The sequence below is a fragment of the Micropterus salmoides genome, unplaced genomic scaffold, assembly GCF_014851395.1.
Source record: "Micropterus salmoides isolate LMB-PRFRI ecotype aquatic unplaced genomic scaffold, ASM1485139v1 Ms_hic_scaffold_10, whole genome shotgun sequence".
Classification (NCBI taxonomy): domain Eukaryota; kingdom Metazoa; phylum Chordata; class Actinopteri; order Centrarchiformes; family Centrarchidae; genus Micropterus; species Micropterus salmoides.
Genome location: NW_024040041.1, coordinates 18,417,464 through 18,435,012, shown reverse-complemented (window position 1 = coordinate 18,435,012; position 17,549 = coordinate 18,417,464). Strand labels below are relative to the sequence as shown.

General features: G+C 40.2%; 2 protein-coding genes and 1 long non-coding RNA gene across 3 annotated transcripts in view; 1 reads left to right on the top strand and 2 right to left on the bottom strand.

Annotated features, from left to right (window-relative positions):
• Positions 1 to 2,640: 2,640 nt before the first annotated feature.
• Positions 2,641 to 11,612, bottom strand: LOC119889573 (centriolar coiled-coil protein of 110 kDa-like). Its single transcript, XM_038700433.1, has 14 exons — positions 11,439 to 11,612; positions 10,506 to 10,716; positions 9,330 to 9,458; positions 7,580 to 8,792; positions 7,285 to 7,406; positions 6,876 to 7,053; positions 6,310 to 6,419; positions 6,103 to 6,219; positions 5,859 to 5,960; positions 5,662 to 5,778; positions 5,129 to 5,202; positions 4,946 to 5,011; positions 4,359 to 4,418; positions 2,641 to 4,018 (listed from the first exon to the last, which is right to left on the bottom strand). The coding sequence occupies exons 2-14, from the start codon at positions 10,668 to 10,670 to the stop codon at positions 3,943 to 3,945; spliced, it is 2,529 nt and encodes an 842-aa protein (XP_038556361.1). The 5' UTR covers positions 10,671 to 10,716; positions 11,439 to 11,612; the 3' UTR covers positions 2,641 to 3,942.
• A 2,383-nt stretch (positions 11,613 to 13,995) lies between these two features.
• LOC119889563 lies at positions 13,996 to 14,425 on the bottom strand. Its single transcript, XR_005442100.1, has 2 exons — positions 14,304 to 14,425; positions 13,996 to 14,198 (listed from the first exon to the last, which is right to left on the bottom strand). It is a non-coding gene; the product is annotated as an uncharacterized LOC119889563 (long non-coding RNA).
• A 1,899-nt stretch (positions 14,426 to 16,324) lies between these two features.
• The window catches only part of sun1 (Sad1 and UNC84 domain containing 1), a 32,133-nt gene continuing 30,908 nt past the window's right edge, over positions 16,325 to 17,549 (top strand). The window contains exon 1 of the mRNA XM_038700421.1: positions 16,325 to 16,479. The gene's annotated coding sequence lies outside the window, so the exon portion shown is untranslated. The remainder of the gene's footprint in view (positions 16,480 to 17,549) is intronic.

Below are 17,549 nucleotides of genomic sequence, written 5' to 3'. Positions count from 1 at the left end.
GTCCTGATAATGACTACTGTCCAAACAGGTTCAGTAGATGTACCCTGTTATTGATGAATATAGGATGAATGGTAATGATAGGTATTCATGTTGTAACAAAGTGCCCCTTTTTCATGCAAGAAGATGGACACACATAATATATGCATAGTGAGGGCATCATTATGACGTTTTAAAATACTGCTTTTGAAGGAAAGGGGACGCTGAAAATTTATTCATATTTTCCAAAGCAGCAAAGTCGCTCTTTAAAATATCTCTGATACATGAAACATGACATCGTCGCTCAAGGTTACTGCTGGTATCCAGTGTTGAATGCTTTGTTAAAATGATCTCAGTAAAAACTAAAAAAGGGAGTTGGGAGCACAGAAAGAAAGAGAAATGGAAATATCACTGGCATGATATCAGGCAAACACAGACACATTATGTTGCAGTACAACACCCTGTGTTTACTACAGGGCTGGCCTTGTATGCTCCATGGGTTAGTTCCTCTTCAGGATAAACAGTTTGCATTATGTTTGCATGAGCTTGTCTATTTTGGCTGTGTGCAAAGGGGAGTAATCTGCTGTGATAGGAACAATTGAAGAAGAAGAAGAAGAAAAAAATGTTCTGATACATCAATGAAGTGACCTTCTCTGACTCTCAGGCTGTGCATTGTTCTCAGTGGAGTTGGTTTCATGGTAAGACAGCTGTACCCATAATGAGTGAAGCAATCAGGCCCAACCAACCTGTTATTATTTTTAAGATAACTCCCACATCATATTAGAGCAGGTGGGGCTGTGTGGAGCCACAATCTTACCAAGCAAGTAAAGAGAGAAAAAGGTCGCTTTGTGCTGACACGTAGCTGATGTTAACTTACCTCCTAGTCAACATGGAGACAGAGTCCGTTTGTATGCTCCATCTTTGTTTTACTGATCTTGTCATATGATGTCTAAAAGTAATCAATAAACTGGGTCATGCCCATGAGCGATCCATTGTTTTAGGCAAGGTAGTGGTGTAAGAAGTTCTCAGAGCCTTTACTTTAAGTAAAAGTACCAATACCACAATGGAAAAATACTCCATTACAAGTGCATTTAAAATCCTACTCGAGTAGAAATACAAGTATTTTCAGTAAAAAAAATACTTCAGTACTACATAAAAGTTCCTGGATAAAAATTTTGTCCACAGACAAATTGCTCCTGTGACTGATTTATTAATATGTATTGAATTATGAGATTCTTAACACTGATGCAACAATCTATGAGTGGCACTTTACTGTTGTAGCTGAAATATAGGATAATTTAACTTATTTGGTCCAGCAACAGCTATTTAAATAAGATCTAATTAGTTTAGAGGGGAATCTGTCTTCGTGGAACTGCTAAAAAGTCATATAGACACTACCTTTTTTGTAAAGGATCTCAATCCAAAAATGTTGTAAACCACTGGTTTAGTCTTTAATGTGAATATTATTTAATTATTATTTACATTTTATAAGCTCATCAAATGCTTTTTAATGAAAGATTTTACTCTGAGAGGTAAATATAGCTATAGCAAAAAATGTTTGGTGTTTCTGTTCAGCCCTCATCTGGTGATTGTTGTGTTCTGACGCTCTGCAGTGTATTGCCCGCTTAGTTCTGTCATGTTTCGTCTCCCTGTTTCCCAGTGTTTTGTGGATTTTGTATTTTCCCTGTGGATCACTTTTACTACTCAGTTGATCTTTACTTGTTTCTCTGGATTTTCTGTTGGTTTACCTTTTGTTTAGATTTCCTGGACTCAGCCACTACATTGTAAGTGTACTCGCTTTTTGTTGGATTAAACCCTTTTGAACTGTACCTGCCTGTTTCCGTGTCTGCATTTGGGTCCACCTACCTCCTGCCTCACCACGCAGACCGCATGACAATGTCAGCCATATTGCTGTGCGCCACTGCTTCAACAGCCAACATAGGAAGTACGATATATTTACGGCCCACATAGACTAAATTAACAGAACATTGTAACAATATTTATTCAGTCAACTAATGTTCAAAGTTCATTCCTGACTGTGGAAACAATGACAGCTTTCCAGTTCTTTATCTGAGTTGATTTCTGATCTATTAAATTCACGAGGTAATATAATACATCTTGATTGTATCTCAACTGGAAACTATATGGCATATATTGCTGTATATTATGTTGTGAAGAGTTTAAACACTTTTAATGTTAAAAACAATGCAAAAATACTAGTATGTAAAAAGATTTTGGATGACTACATGGTTCAGCTGGATCATGATAAAATTCACCATTACTGTACTGAAAGAACTACAGATAAACCCTATTAACTTTTTTAATTACACTTAAAATGGCTATAAAACAGATTTGTGTGAAGTGCCTACTGTGAGTGCTGTTCTATTTCAATATGTATACAACAAGTCAATAAGCTTAAAATGCTGTTGTAAAAGGCTTTTGGGATTCTGCTTTACATGGGCAGCAGGTGTAATCTTGGATTCATGATGGTCACAATGCTTTCCATTCATGGTCCAGTATGTCAGCATAGAAATAAAAGTGTCCACAGAAATTTCAGGAAAAAATGCAGCATAATCTACATACCTCTCCACTGTGTGTGTGTGTGGCCTTAAGACCTTCCAAGAAAATAACTTTTCATTTTGTCATGAATCAGAGTTCAGAAAATTGACATAATTTTAGAATTTATTCTGTTCATAGAAAACATGACACTTTGGCATTTTAAATAAAAAACTTTTTTTTCAAGAGAGCTCTCAGCAAACAACATCAAACACTGAACACTACTGACGCAGAAGTATAAGGTCAATGTGGTATCGCAGTGAACAAGTGGTGTACCAATTTGTTAACATGTGGTCAGATAATATGTTCCCATAAACCTTCTTTTATTCTGTCTGCCCCTTATTCTTGACATGGGCAGTGGGAAATAAGGGAAATGGCATGCATTTTTTATGGTCTTAATAATTTAGTTTTACTAGAAAGAAACTCCACACTGAGTATCTGCTGTGAATCTCCTGTTATGGGAAGCTACATTAATGTAGCAGTACACCAGTGCAGTGTTGTAGTGTTGTCAGTAAACAAATACATCAAGAATTATTTTTTTCCATTTGGCTTTGATTTAAGCCAAATGTTGAAACACATTTATATGTCTCAGAGCACTGTAAACTCAGCACCATTAAATAAAGAAAATAAGCCCAAAAAGGTACTCAAGCCCTTGAACAAAACTTCTAATGAATGAATTATACACACTTAAATACTATTTTAGTGTATTTTAGTATTTTCATGGCAACTACATTATGTGTCTGTCAGCATGAAACTGATGTTTGTATATTAACTTACATAAATATTTAAATACACACTAAATGTTTATGAACACAATTTGTAAGTATATGCATGCTAAAACACTATAGATAGCAAAGGCATAGTTACGGAAGCCGTGAGAGCCACGTGAGAAAAAAATAAATACTGGTGATCAAAAAAGTCCAGTCTAAATTGTTTTCTCTCCTGTGTTTGCCAGGTGAAATAAGTACATATATTATGTGTTAGCAAGTTATGTACCTTTTGTTCATCAATCAGAAACACAACAATTCAGGTTAGACTTAGAACACTGATCCACAGTATTTTTTTTATCACATGCCTTCTGGGCTTTCGTATGTAGTTCTTAGGCACCGATAAAATATTTTGACCTATTTCGTTTCTCTTTAACTCTGACCCTCCACACAAAGTATCAAGCTACATATGACTTTTCTAAATCAGTTGTTGCAACTAAAAGATACAACATTAAAAAACAATGGCATTATGATGGTGTATATCAATGAGCTGTGTGGTAGTAAATACAATCATCTGAATTTCAGAAGGTAGCTTAAAGACAATCATAATATTAGCAGCGCTGACTGGAGTTTCAGTGGTGAAAGGTTTGTATTAAAAGACTAAAAATTCAAGTTCAAAGGTCAATGGATGGCGAGTCACCAGTTACCCCAGAGAGTGCTGCTTCTTCAGGTTTTCTGTGCGCCTCACTCTCTCCTCTGGGGTTTTTCTGTACCAGCTCCTGAGAAGAAACTGCCACTGTCATACAGTGATGACTTTAAAGACATCGGCAAAAGCTAAAATCCATACATTTATGTACCCTGTTGCCTTTAGCGAGAGGTGATTAAATTTATGTTTACAGTTTTATGCATGGCATGTATTGCATGTGATTGCAATGCATTGTTAATGAGGAAAGGAGCAACCCAACAAGCTACTCAACATTTTCTTATTAGTGGAGTAAGGAATGTCAAATAAATTACACATGGCAGTTTATGTGATTTATGAGAGCAAGATGAGGCATGCATTACAAGATAAAGGGACAAAAGTTAAGCATGGTGAAACAAGTAGAAGTATAAAGTTACCCCTGGCGGTTCAACTGGCCTGGAACAGGAGAATTTTGGCCTTGGCTTGGCTTCAGGACTCTGGGAAAGGAAAGAAATACTGTATGTAGAGAGCTGATTTTCTGGAGACAATAAATGCAGGAAAATTGAGGATAGAGCATGAAACCAGACTGTGTTTGTATAGCGCCTTCTAGTCTTCCGACCACCCAAAGCACTTACACTACATATCACATTCACCCCATTCACACACATTCAAACACTGATGGCAGTGGCTGCCATGCAAGGTGCCAACTCTCACAGGGTTCCCACTCTTTTCTAGAGATCATTTTCCAGGCCTTTTCCAGGATATTTTATTTTTTCTCTCATTTTCCAGGTGTTTTCCATGGCTGTAAAATTGGTCAACTGTTTTCCAGGACGCAGAAGAAGACGAACTCTGGAGCAATGTGGGGTTCAGTATGTTGCGTAAAGACGCGCAGACTGGAGGAACCGGGGATCGAAACTGCCGATCTTCTGACTAGTGGACGACCTGCTGTACCTCCTGAGCCACAGCCGCCCCCAGTATAAAGCTCAAAATTAAAATAAAAGGTGATAATAAATTCTCACAGCACCTGTTAGAAGTGGGGCTCTTTGGCTTCTGTTGCATCTTCCTAGCCTGTGCTGGGGATTCACCAACCCTGAAGGAAATACACACCATAAAAAAAATACTGCTCATCGCTGGATCTCATCATCGAAAACATTAAATCTAAAATCCCATACGCTATGTATGGCTGTGTTCCTCTTCCCTATCTTACCTCTTTTTCCTGTCCATAGACCTCTGTGTAGCAGCAGACAGAACCACTCTCTCCTTGGGGCCCTTGGCTTTCTCCTGCAGTTTTGACAGAGTCAGTAAAAAACATAGTTTATGATGGAAGTACGGACAGTGACAGCATCAGACAAAGCATGTTATATGCTTCACTGTAAAGATGGATCGTAAATTTGATTACCATGGTTCTATATAAATAAAGCTCATCATGATTATTTGTGTGCCAATAGTTATAAACAGGTAGACCTAGGGGTGACCAGACGTTTCAAAAAATGGGACAGTCTGGCATGTGTTGTGCAGACAGATGTGAAAGGCACAGCACTGATGAAATGAATAAAAGAAATTAGTTGATGATGATTTACACACTGTTTGACTTTATGAACAAAAATAATTAACTTTACCAAGAGTGAGCTTAACTGAAAGACAAAAGAGATGTCTGTCCTTCCTTTCAGCTCTTTCCTTTAAAAGAAGAGCAACAAATGTGACCTCCATCTGATGTGATTGCCTGTATTTTCAGGTTACCATGTCTCGTAGCTTCCTCTCTGCTCGGAGCTCCCTGTCCTGCTGCAGCAATGCTAATCGATCCCCCAGAGGCATTTCAAAGAAGATGTCATGGATGTCGTAAAGGGCTGCACGTAACTGAGAGACAAAAGATGCACACATAAACACAAAGGAAGGCGGACTTCTGCTGTCTATAGACAGAAACTACACAGTCATACCTGGGCTCTAACTCTCTCCTGCAGGGAGCGATCTTGTGCTGAGAAGGTGGCTCTCTTCTGTGGAGCTTCAGTCTGGAATGACCGGATGAACTCCTGTGTATCCTAAGCACACATGCAGCAAACATTCATAAACATACAGGTTTTTCCCAGTAACTAACATGATTCATTTATCAAACAACTTTAATCACACTCACATTGGTGTTCTTTCAACATTTTTAGTTTGTGTTTTTGAGTGTAATCTCACCACGATGGTCTGGCGCAGGTGTTTGACCTTCTCTGTTTTGAGCAGTCTGCGTGTGAGGAAGCCGCGTATGATGGCGCCAATTCGACAGAACAATCTCTGCTGCTCTGCGGTCAGAACCTGGAGAGCACGAGAAGGTGGAAATGTGAAGACAGGAACATCTATTGTACGATCACAAGCACACCCTCTCGTCTACTTGGGCACACTCACCAGACTAAGCCTCACTCGAGGTTTGCTAACTGCCCATGTGGGCCCCCACAGGCAGACGGGAGGCTGGACAGAGGGAGAGGACACACTGGAACTTACAGGACTGGGAAAACCTGCAGAAAGAAAGAAAGAAACATTTTTAATTTATACTTAAAGCTAGAATTGGTACCATCACAGGTTTTTTAGTGGTTACTGCGGTTTTACTGAGACATTCCCGGGAAGTAAAATAGTTGGTTTGCATTGTCTCAACTGTTTCCAATGATGAAATGTTGCTAAAACTAATCGTATCCTTTACCAAGATATATAACTATAACCATTATTGTCCCATCCTTAACTGCAATAAAGTACACTCACCTTTCACTTCACTATCATTATTTTTTAACTTGGTATCACTTGGCAGTAAGTAGAGAGCCACTGCCCTGCTGCCTTTCCTCTGTTTTAATATTTTGTTAGAATTCAACATCTGTTGCTCTCATGAGATTTCATAGGAACTACAACTGTAGCAGTATTTTGTCACCACTGTTCCACAAACTCCAACACAGTAACAAGTGAGCACGGTGAAGTGGTACCTATGCTGTGTCCAGGTGATCGCTCAGACGGTGTGTGGGCGGGGCTTAGTCCTGGACAGGGGGGGCTCACAACAGGACAGCTGTCACTCACAGACCTACAATGCCACCCACAAGCATCGCCACTCAACGGTCGCACACACCCCCGCTCCTTCAGTGTTTTCTCTGTCTCCTCTAGCTCCTAGCCACAGTGACAGAACACACACAACACATTTACACATTAATGTACATACACACATACACATGCTCTGGAGCAAGCAGGAAAGCTTAAGAAAAACATAATTAATTCACACTTCTGCATTGCAACTAAACAACAAAAATGAATTTAGTAGGTTTTGTTGTTGCTTTGTTTGTTGCATTTGTGGTGTCTACATCTATACAGAATAGATAATGTGTGATTCCAAGTGCTGACCAGGCAGAGGCGCTGTTGCTCTTTCTCCTGCTCAGCCAGGAGCAGCGACATCTGCAAGGCATGCTCCTCCTCCAGACGCCTTTGCATGTCCTCCAGAGCCCGAGCTCTCCTCTGGGTCTCCTCTGCGCAAATAAATACATGTGAAATCATGGTTTTATTCCTTTCCTTCATTTCCCCCGCCTCTTTGTCATACAGTATTTAACCTAAAAGCTGCAATGGGAGAAATGGTAATCTCAGTGGAAATTACTAATTTTTACACTGTGTGCTTCACAGGAAATGCTCCAGAGAGACTCACCTGTCCTGCTGGCCTGTGCCTCAGCTGCATTTCTGAGAACAGTTGGTGTGATTCTCCCATTGTTTGTCCCCTGAGGTTCATCAGAGTCCGTTCTGAGTGTGACCTGAGCCAATTCAGGAGGGATGCGTGGCTTCAACAGAGATGCTGACTGATTATCTACCTCATACGACTGGTTTAAGGGGGCCGCAGGGGTGCGCCAGCTTGGAGCCAACCGAGTAACTCCTGCCATGAAGCGAGGAACCCTTTCCTGGCTGCGATCTATTTGCTCAACTCCAGAGTGGTAGGCATGCAGCTGGCTGTCCAGGGTGTGGCAGCGCCGGCGAAATCCTGCAGCCAGATGGTCTTGGTGTCCCTTCGGGTTAGGCCCTGAGGCACTAACAGGGCAGCAGGTCTCCTGTACTGGACTGGTACCACAGTGGCTGGATCGACGATTGCCACTCCTGCTAACACCACCCCCATCTACACTGCCCACTGAGCCCCAGTGATCGAAGGACTTTGTGGCCCCTACAAGAGCTTCTCCCCAGTCCGCCATGCCAGCGCCTTCACCTGATCTTCCTGGGCTTCGGGGGATAAGGTCTGCTGGGCCGATAGGAAATGAAATATGGATGTTCCCTGTAGAAACTGGCCGAGGTCTGCGTTTCTGTGGACGGGGACTAATGCTGGACTCTGGACTGGGGAGACGAGCATATTGGTCAGGTAGACTAGGTGAGAGGGAGCCAGATCGTTGGGGACTGGGGTCGTATAGAGTTTGATGCTGAATTGGGGTCTGAGGAGGGCCGATAGGGCTATGGTGCAGACTGAATCCAAACTCAACGCATGTCCCCCCCATGGGACTGCAACTCTTATTCTCCTTGTCAGAGACAGGCTCAGCCGGGGGAGTCCTGGTGACTGCAGGGACAACTTTTGACCCCTGCTGATTCTGCTCTCTCTTCACGTACTCCCTTGATCTCTTAAGAAGGCTGTCCAAACTAATGTCATCCTCCTCTTCCTCCTCACTCTTCTCTTCCCTCTCCACCATCACTTCCTCCACTGCCTTGCAGCCATTGAGGATGGGGGTCTCAGAGCGTGGAGTAGCAGGCTGATCACTTGGCTGAGGCCCAAATCCAGGGCCTCCAGGAAGTCCGGGAGAGTCGGTGACCAGGGTGTAGCCACTGACTGTCGCCGATTTAGAAACCGGCAGCTTTTCAACCTCTTCACTTGGTACTTTATATGTCTGTGCAGAGAAAACAATGATGATCAAATGATTGCTCCTTTAAAGAAGGGAATTCATCACTGACATACAAACAATGAAAAGGAAAATAACATCAGATACTGCAGTGTTCCTGGTTAATGAAGGTAATTTTTTTTTATTATTCAAAGACCACATTTCATAACTAGAGCTGATTTGCAAGTGTACACTATTGCTTTGGATGTTGAGTTGACAGAAAAGGGCCATCATCAGGTAAAAAGAAACAGACCTATTTTACATATGGCCACATTTGAGAGTTTATAAATATATAATATATATAATAAAGTGCCTTAATATTTTCTTTATGAACAGTGAGTAGAAAAATCTATGTTGTACATCTTAATAAGCATTTGGATGTGCCATATTACCTACTTCTTCTATAGAATGGACTTATTTAATTTTACTTATTCAGTGCACACTGTAAGCCTTCACAATATCATATTGATATTTTATCCCTTTTCCACTGGATCCCAATCCAGACCACACCCAGGCCTGGAACCAGGACCATACTGTGCTACTGACCTGAGCTTGTTCCACTATGTCCTGAAACCTGGCCAAAAGGTTATTCCTCTGCCGGTTCTGCCTGTTGACCTCCAGCTGGACCGCCCTCTGTCTGTGGTCAGATATCTCACTGCGCAGCTCGGCACTCAACTGGAAAAAGAAAATACACATTCTTTTTATAACACTGATTCAAAAAACGTCTTGGTTCAACTTTCTGCTTGGCCAGTCTCAAAAAATAACAAATTAGTTGAGAACGAGTTATGACAAGGTTTCCGATGTAAAAAAAAAAAGAAAAAAACCAAGGTATTTATGAGATTTGTTTGTGATTTATTTTCAGTTATTACTTATAATAAAATCACTCTTCTTCCATTATATGTTTGTCTGCTTTGTTTGAGTGGCAGAGAAATCCTCAGCCTCACACTCCTCTCCATCATGTCGCTACTCCTGACAACTTGTTTTGTCAGCAGCCACAAGCAGATGGATTCTCCTGACTAACATCAAAGAGCTCTGGTGTTCCTCGTCATCAATTACCTCCTCTCTCTTTCCCCTGCCAAGTGCTGTTCTGATTGGGACTAGCCAGCCAACGTGTTTCTGTCCAAACTGTATATTATGTAGGTCTCAAAAACAATCATGAGTTTTTCCTTAAATGTTACCTTTAATTTAATTTAAACTGCGATTATGTAGGTCTGTGCACGTCTGTATTTTCTGTCTCAAATACACATCAAAGCATCCATCTTATCAGAATCAGAAAAAACTTTGATAAAGTGCTACATGTAGACCAACATACAGTTGACATAAATAAATGTTAAAAATATTTAAATATGGAATAAACAGATGCAAGCTATCAAAGATTAATACAACTGTATGTGGAGAATGTGGCAGATATTGACATGTGCATTAAGCAATGTAAGCAATGCTCTCTGTTTCTATGGAGCATAGAGATACAAACAGAAAATAGAGATACAAACACACAGCCACAGCAGGACACCGACACTTATACATTTGGTTGGTTTCTAGGGAAACATTTTGTCATTAAAAAGCAAAGCCACCTTTGTGGCATATTTCTTGCACAGTAACGTTACACCTCTTAAAAACACCCATTAGCTACGTCTTCTGTCTACTTTAAAAACTTGAATTGGTTTAGCTACATCTTGTGCTGTCCCTTCAGCATAGGTTCTTTGTTTATTTCTTCCTTACCAGAGGCGAAAGCACAGCTCTTCCATGGAAGCGGATTACAGAGCGAGCCTTCAGGGACCACAGAGGCTCACATGTCGTCTTCTTGAATTTCCCCTCCTCCTGCAGTATGGCCAAACTCCGCAGACAGAACTCCTCGTAGCTTTCCATCTCTGGACACCCACGCATCCACACTCTGAATAGGAAACGCTCACCATGTAGCCTCCTCACCCAGCTGTTAAATTAAACGGAGTGAGTAATTACGTGGACGACCGCGCAAGTCAATGGACGTGTGTGCTTAGACTGCAGTGGGTGTGGATCACCAGAGGAAACCATGTGGAAGAGCAGGACAAATCGCCTACAACAAAAGAGGTTCTGTCTGCCCTTAGAGGTTTTATCACTCTCATCACATTCCTGCCATTCCTGTCTATCAGACCTTGCTGGTGACTGACTCTTATTTCGTATGCGAGTCATGGAAATGCACATTATGGACTCGTGTGTCTCATCAATACAGGTTCTATTTCTGAAATGTCTATCAACAAATGGATGGTGCGGACCCTTCACACACGTAGTGTAAGTTAACACACAGGGCGTTAGCCGGAGCGCACAGACACTGTATGAGTGAAATTAAAATAGAATTTCAGTGAAATCTGCGTTGTAATTATGTGTCACTCGTTTTCGCTATAGAGTAAATGAGCGTCCGTTGGCAGGTGTAGCCAGGTAATCCAACCTGGGTTCTCCTAGTGGTCTTCAGTCGCCCAGTTACAGTAACGTTAGCTAACCCACACTGATTCATGACAGCACAGCAACGTTACAGTATCCAGTTATTACAGAGCAAGCTTGACACCGGCAGTTTTGAAGGTATACTCTAATAAGAGAAGCCATTCAGACGTTTTCGGTACAGATGTGCTCTGGCAGAATGACACCAGTAACAAATGCTCGTTGCTCCTTTCTTACCTTCACAAAGGAGAAAAAGTGAAATCCCTTTTCCTTTCTCCCGACGGCGACACGCGCAAAATGTCGCAGAGAAAACAACAAAGAAAGTGGCTACAACATGAACCTCACATTTCTCCTCTCAATCTCGGGTTGCCCATCATCATCATCATCTTCGTCATCATCGTTTCTCTCATCAACTCTTCCGGGCTCGAACAGCGCCTCCTAGCAACAGCACGTGGGCCACGTCCCAATACGGTCCGCGCGACCTGTCCACGCTGCCTCCTCGCGAGATCATCGATTTAATTCACGCGTCAAAAAACAAATTATTCTAGATGTTGTATGTTTTGTTTATATTATGTGTGCGGTGACTCGTGGCGGGAAGGAGCGAGGTAGGAAGGTAGGAAGTAAAGGATGGAACTGTCAGAAAAACGGAACGAGTGCTTTTTTAACAATGACCTCTCACTACATCTAAAATCACTTAACTTGTGACAAAATAAAATAAAAGATATCCTATTGTTCAATCCACAGGGGGCCAGGGGGCTAAATAAGTTGCTGGGCCCCTATTAACTCCCCATTCTTCCCACTCTCTGTGAATTTTGTAGGCTATTCATATTCTGGCATGGCCGGTTTTGCTTTGTGGTAATCTTATTAAACACAAATTAATTTAGGATTTGTCTCCATGTCTGCAAATCATAAACTGAAATAATGGTCTTAAATATCAATTTGGACATAGGACCTCTATCTCTTAAAGACAGGGCGTGAGCAATGCATTAGGTAACAATAAAGCAGGTCCACATTAGGGTCCAGCTGTTAATGTTTTTTTGTAGTGCATATTTACAATTCCCTAACAAACTTACAGCCAATGACATTACCACAATAATTGCCAAAGCAATCCCCAGCCTAACACTTGGTGGTCCCCAGGGGATCTGGAGCCCCAAGGAATTTACCCGCTTTGCTGATTGTCATTATCTAAGTATTGTGTGTCATATAATTAGAATATCATCAAAAAGTTGATTTATTTCAGTAATTCCATTCAAAAAGTGAAACTTGTGTAATGTATACATTCATTCCACACAGACTGATATATTTCAAGTGTTCATTCCTTTTTTAATTTTGATGATTATAACTGACAACTAATGAAAACCTCAAAATCAGTATCCCAGAAAGTTAGAATATTATGAAAAGGTTCAATATTGAAGACACCTGGTGCCAAACTCTAATCAGCTAATTAACTCAAAACACCTGCAAAGGCCTTTAAATTGTCTCTCAGTCTAGTTCTGTTGGCTACAACTTTATGGAGATGCAGATTTCATTCCAACAGGACTTGGCACCGGCACACAGTGCCAAAGCTACCAGTACCTGGTTTAAGGACCATGGTATCCCTGTTCTTAACTGGCCAGCAGTGCCACAGACTGATCGACTTCATGCCATGCCGCATTGCTGCAGTTATTCAGGCAAAAGGAGCCCCAACTAAGTATTGAGTGCTGTACATGCTCATACTTTTCATGTTCATACTTCTCAGTTGGCCAACATTTCTAAAAATCCTTTTTCTGTATTGGTCTTAAGTAATATTCTTATTTTCTGAGATAGTGATTTTGGTAGTTGTCAGTTATAATCATCAAAATTAAAAGGAATGAACACTTGAAATATATCAGTCTGTGTGGAATGAATGTATACATTATACAAGTTTCACTTTTTGAATGGAATTACTGAAATAAATGAACTTTTTGATGATATTCTAATTATATGACCAGCACCTGTATGTTCAGCTGTGATAGCTGTTCAATGGCCAATCCAATCAGTAGATCAGCTTACAGCAGCATTCTCCTGCTTTCCTGTTCAGCAGAAGTGGATCTTTTTAGAAAATTCTCATACCAATATGCTGATCCAGGGGACACCAGGAATGATGGAGCTGTTCAAGGTCCTCAAGATATTTGCTGTTCCGTAACAGTCAATTGGTTTTAGTAATTTGATTCATTTCAAATTTGAGAAATTGTGCAATTTTACAGCATCAAATACAACGGGTCCTACATTATTAGGTAATTTTGTGGAGGGGCTCGGTGTCAAAATAACATTTTTAGATCTTTATTATTTTAGCAAATTGTTGTCACATGACAGAAATTCCTAAATAAAGGTGGGTTTAATCAAATTACCACAAACTAACTGTTAAACAGACAACCTGGTATTATTAACTGTATATACCTGCAGAGGTTAATTTCTCTGAGCAAGCAGTGAAGCTCTCATGTGATGTCTGCTGCGTACTGTACTTCATATATGGAGAACATGGTACAGAGAGGAAACATACACAATGCACAGAGAGCATGGGGTTTGAATGCTTGCTCAAGAGCCGGTTAATCCAGATCAGCCTGTGGCTCTGTTTCCTGTTTGTGCTGATTTGAATTTTCATTTGTTTGCATTATACATATTTTACATCAATGTGGACTTTTAATTCTGAAATAATAGATTGCAGGTCTGAAGCCCTTTGTATCATTTTATATTGCTGAAAGGCGATGTGAGGAGAGAGTTGCCCCCACCATGCTGGGTAAAATGTACAGCCCCTGACAATGTTTTTCAATTATGTCTTTATTATACTGACACTTAAAAAACACAATATCATGACAACAAGCCATCCCTTATTCAGTTGCAGGCAAATGGCTGCTTTCACAACTCGTCTCTTGAGTGCACAGGTGAACCTGTAGGTTGAGAAATGCGCACATGTTCCTTGTTGTTCTGTAGTATAGATTCAATGTCACTTTCTGTAAACATGTTTTTTTTGGAACCCTGTCACAAAAGTTAAATGATGTTAGTTCTAATATGGGCAACTTTAATCATGTTAGATGGATATCAAGTATACGTTTCATAAGTATACAATTACCCACCGCCTACCTCAAAAGACTGCCGTTTCACCACTACACATGCTGTGGACTGCTCATAACACAGGGCTGTAGCCAGATGCTTTGGTTCTTTATTCACCAAAGCTACATGGAACTGGACATAGTGAGAGTCTGGATGGGGACTGAAAAATAAATTATTAATAAGAGTGTGATTTCATCGAGATCTTAACTAATAAGTGCATGCGGGAAAATTATCATTCTATCCTCAGAGACATGGTCATGTATGTGGGACAGCAGTTTCCCACAAACATCCCCTACTGATGAGGTTCTAAACTACTGTCTGTCTGCTCTAAGCTGGGCATGGCTTTCTCGATCTCTGGAGGGCAGTATGAGCATACTTTTATTCATTTTCTATGTCTAAAAGAAAAAACAAAGTCATATGAGGAACAACTGACACACAATCATAAAAAATAATAAAAAAATAATTCAGTGTAAACCATTTTAAACCATTGCTTCTTGCTCTAGGCCACCATGCCTCGTGCTGCTCTTAGACAACTCTCACTCTAAATAGGCATCTGTTTGGCTGGAGCCACTATCCAGCGGAAACCTTTGCCAAACTACAAATACAGTCATGACTGAGGAAACCATGTTAGCAGAATTGTAGTGTTTTATTTTCTTACAGTGTTCATCTGGCTGCACAGACAGAAGGTAGAGCGTATGGGCTACACCACAAATATTAAGATCTTCATAGTCATAGACAGTCAACGTGCACTAACGGCTCTACACACTAGGAGCGACATGCAAAAGCAGAGCAGTAAACTGCACACAAGCTAAATCATGGGGTCACATTGCCATCATTCCACAAATGACAGGTGTCCCGTTTTTTTAGGTATTTTATGTTTAAAGATATTTTTTGCTGGTCGTTAAACAGGGGTCTCAAAGTAGCCTACTGTGGGTGTGAACTCAAAACATTTGACAACTTCCAGATTCTCGACAGAGACATAAAATTACCATAGGCTTAAGATAAAAACAAATTTTAAACACTGAAAAGATCACTTTTTGAAAGCATGTGTTAAAAATGTTCTGAAAAATAGCATGCAACAAGAAATGTTAAATAACAAAATGCTTTCAGAAAGGTTTATGCACAATCAGAAAACATGCAATGTAAATGTAGAAGAAACAAATGTGCTTTGTCCAAAAAGAGTAACTTAAGCTTAAAAAACAAGCTACTGGTTACTGCATTATATTCCATTATATTTTTATATTTTGAATTGTCACCTGCCACCTGATTTGTGTTTCCCTTTAGTTAAATAAATACATTTCCACCATAAATTGGTGCAGAAAACTTCTCCAAAATGCAGGAAATTAAATGCTGCCACTCATATACATACTTCAGCATTGAATATTTCTTCAATATAGTATTAACATATCTTCTCTCCCTGTTCTTGTGAACCGAATATTATGTCTCCTGAGCTAAGTGTATTGTCACACCCATAATCTTAAGTCCTCACCACTTTTCAACACAAAGTGACACCCTTGGTCAAAGTTGTTCTTTAGTGATTAAAGTAAGCAGATTACTGACAGTTAAAGTAATTTGTTGCAATCAATCACTGGAAATTTATTACTAAGACTGTATTTTTGGAGCACTTTTTATAGCACTGTGATATTCTTAGCTACCATTTCGCTATAATTAACAGAGCTGAAAATAAAATACGCCAGTTCGATTTCTTCAGTGTTTTCTTTGTTTGAGTTTACTTATTTAATCAAGTCATTTTTGTTTTGTGGAGTCACATCACAGATACATAGAGTTACCTTGACCCAACTGTAAAAACTAGAGACTTGATATATTCATTAATTCAAAACCTATTATCTGCCAGGCTTCACTTGAGAGAAGGTTTAATATATATTTACTACTTCTTTTTAGTATTTCGTTCCACCACTGGTAGTAGCATTAGCTGTTGTTTTTGTAAGCGGCCACTAGGTGATGCTGTTTTATCTCGAAAGTTAGTTTTGAGATCCCATATATGGTCCTTTTTACCAAATAAGGATTGACGCATGTGACGCCGGCGTCGCAACGGAAAATATGATCGTGTGCGGGAAAGGCGAACGTTAGAGGTCCTCTTTTCACGGGAGTAATGTCCTGCTTGTGAAGCTTTGACGAACTGGATTTAGATTCAACACACTACAAGATAAAGCCATTTGACGGTCCCCAGTGTCAGAGCCAACATGTGAGTAGTATAAACTTAGGTGCTGATGTCAATTACGTCACGTGTGTGCTATCCTGAACTGTCATGAGAGGAGACAACATATCTAAAGATTTTTTGGATCGTCGTTAACGTTTTGTACTGTGATGCAGTATTTTGGGGGAACACGGGCTGTGTCTTCCTTGATTAGTCCTCTCTGCATAGGTTTTACTTAGAAGAAGCATATTGACATAAAGAGAGAAGCCCATAACGATTTGAACCCCCGAAAGTGACTTCAGCTTTTGTTTTTGTTTTTTTTCCTGACCAGTAGGATACAGTTAGTAGCAGGGAGCTAAGCTAATTTCCTGGTCACTGGACAATTTACAAATGGATTAATTAAAATACCACTTTCTCCATCTGCAGTAATGGAAAGGCGTATTAAATTATCTTGCAAGCAATTAACACCCTTCCTGCCTGTTGTGGCTATTTCCCTGAACCATCAGCAAACTATCCATGCGTAGCTAGGGGCTTCAACCCTGTAATGTTACACTTCCGCTTTCATTTAAATCCGGGAGACCGTCTCATTTTGTAAGCTATTTTGATAGGCTAAGTGATAAGGATGTGAATGTGTTATCCCTGGTCCTAGGCTGGTCCAGGTACAGAGGACAGGAGTCATGACTTGAAGAAGAGGTGTGTTGCCATTTGCTGGAAAGTAACAAGTATTTTTAGGTGGTTGTACTTTATGTATTTCCATTTTTATGCTTCATAATTCAGAGGGAAACATTGTATTTTTATTGTACAAAAGCTATAGTTAAGCAGTTACTTTTAATGATTAATATGCTGTATAAACACCTAAGCTTTTGCATCGTTAAAGAGAAAACTAGCAGTTTAAAACCTTTTTTGGCTTGTGACCCCTTACAAAAAAGCACTGTTTGTTGTTGGCAGTTCTACCCTAAGAGACTCTCCCCCCTCTAAACACCAACATGGCTTAATTAAAAAAAAGTTTGAGGCCCAAAGATGTAAAATTATGCAGTATTTCACAGAAAAAAGCATGCTGTCCCCACAATTTAAACCAAACTATACGTAAAACTAGATTCACTTTGACCAGCTACAGC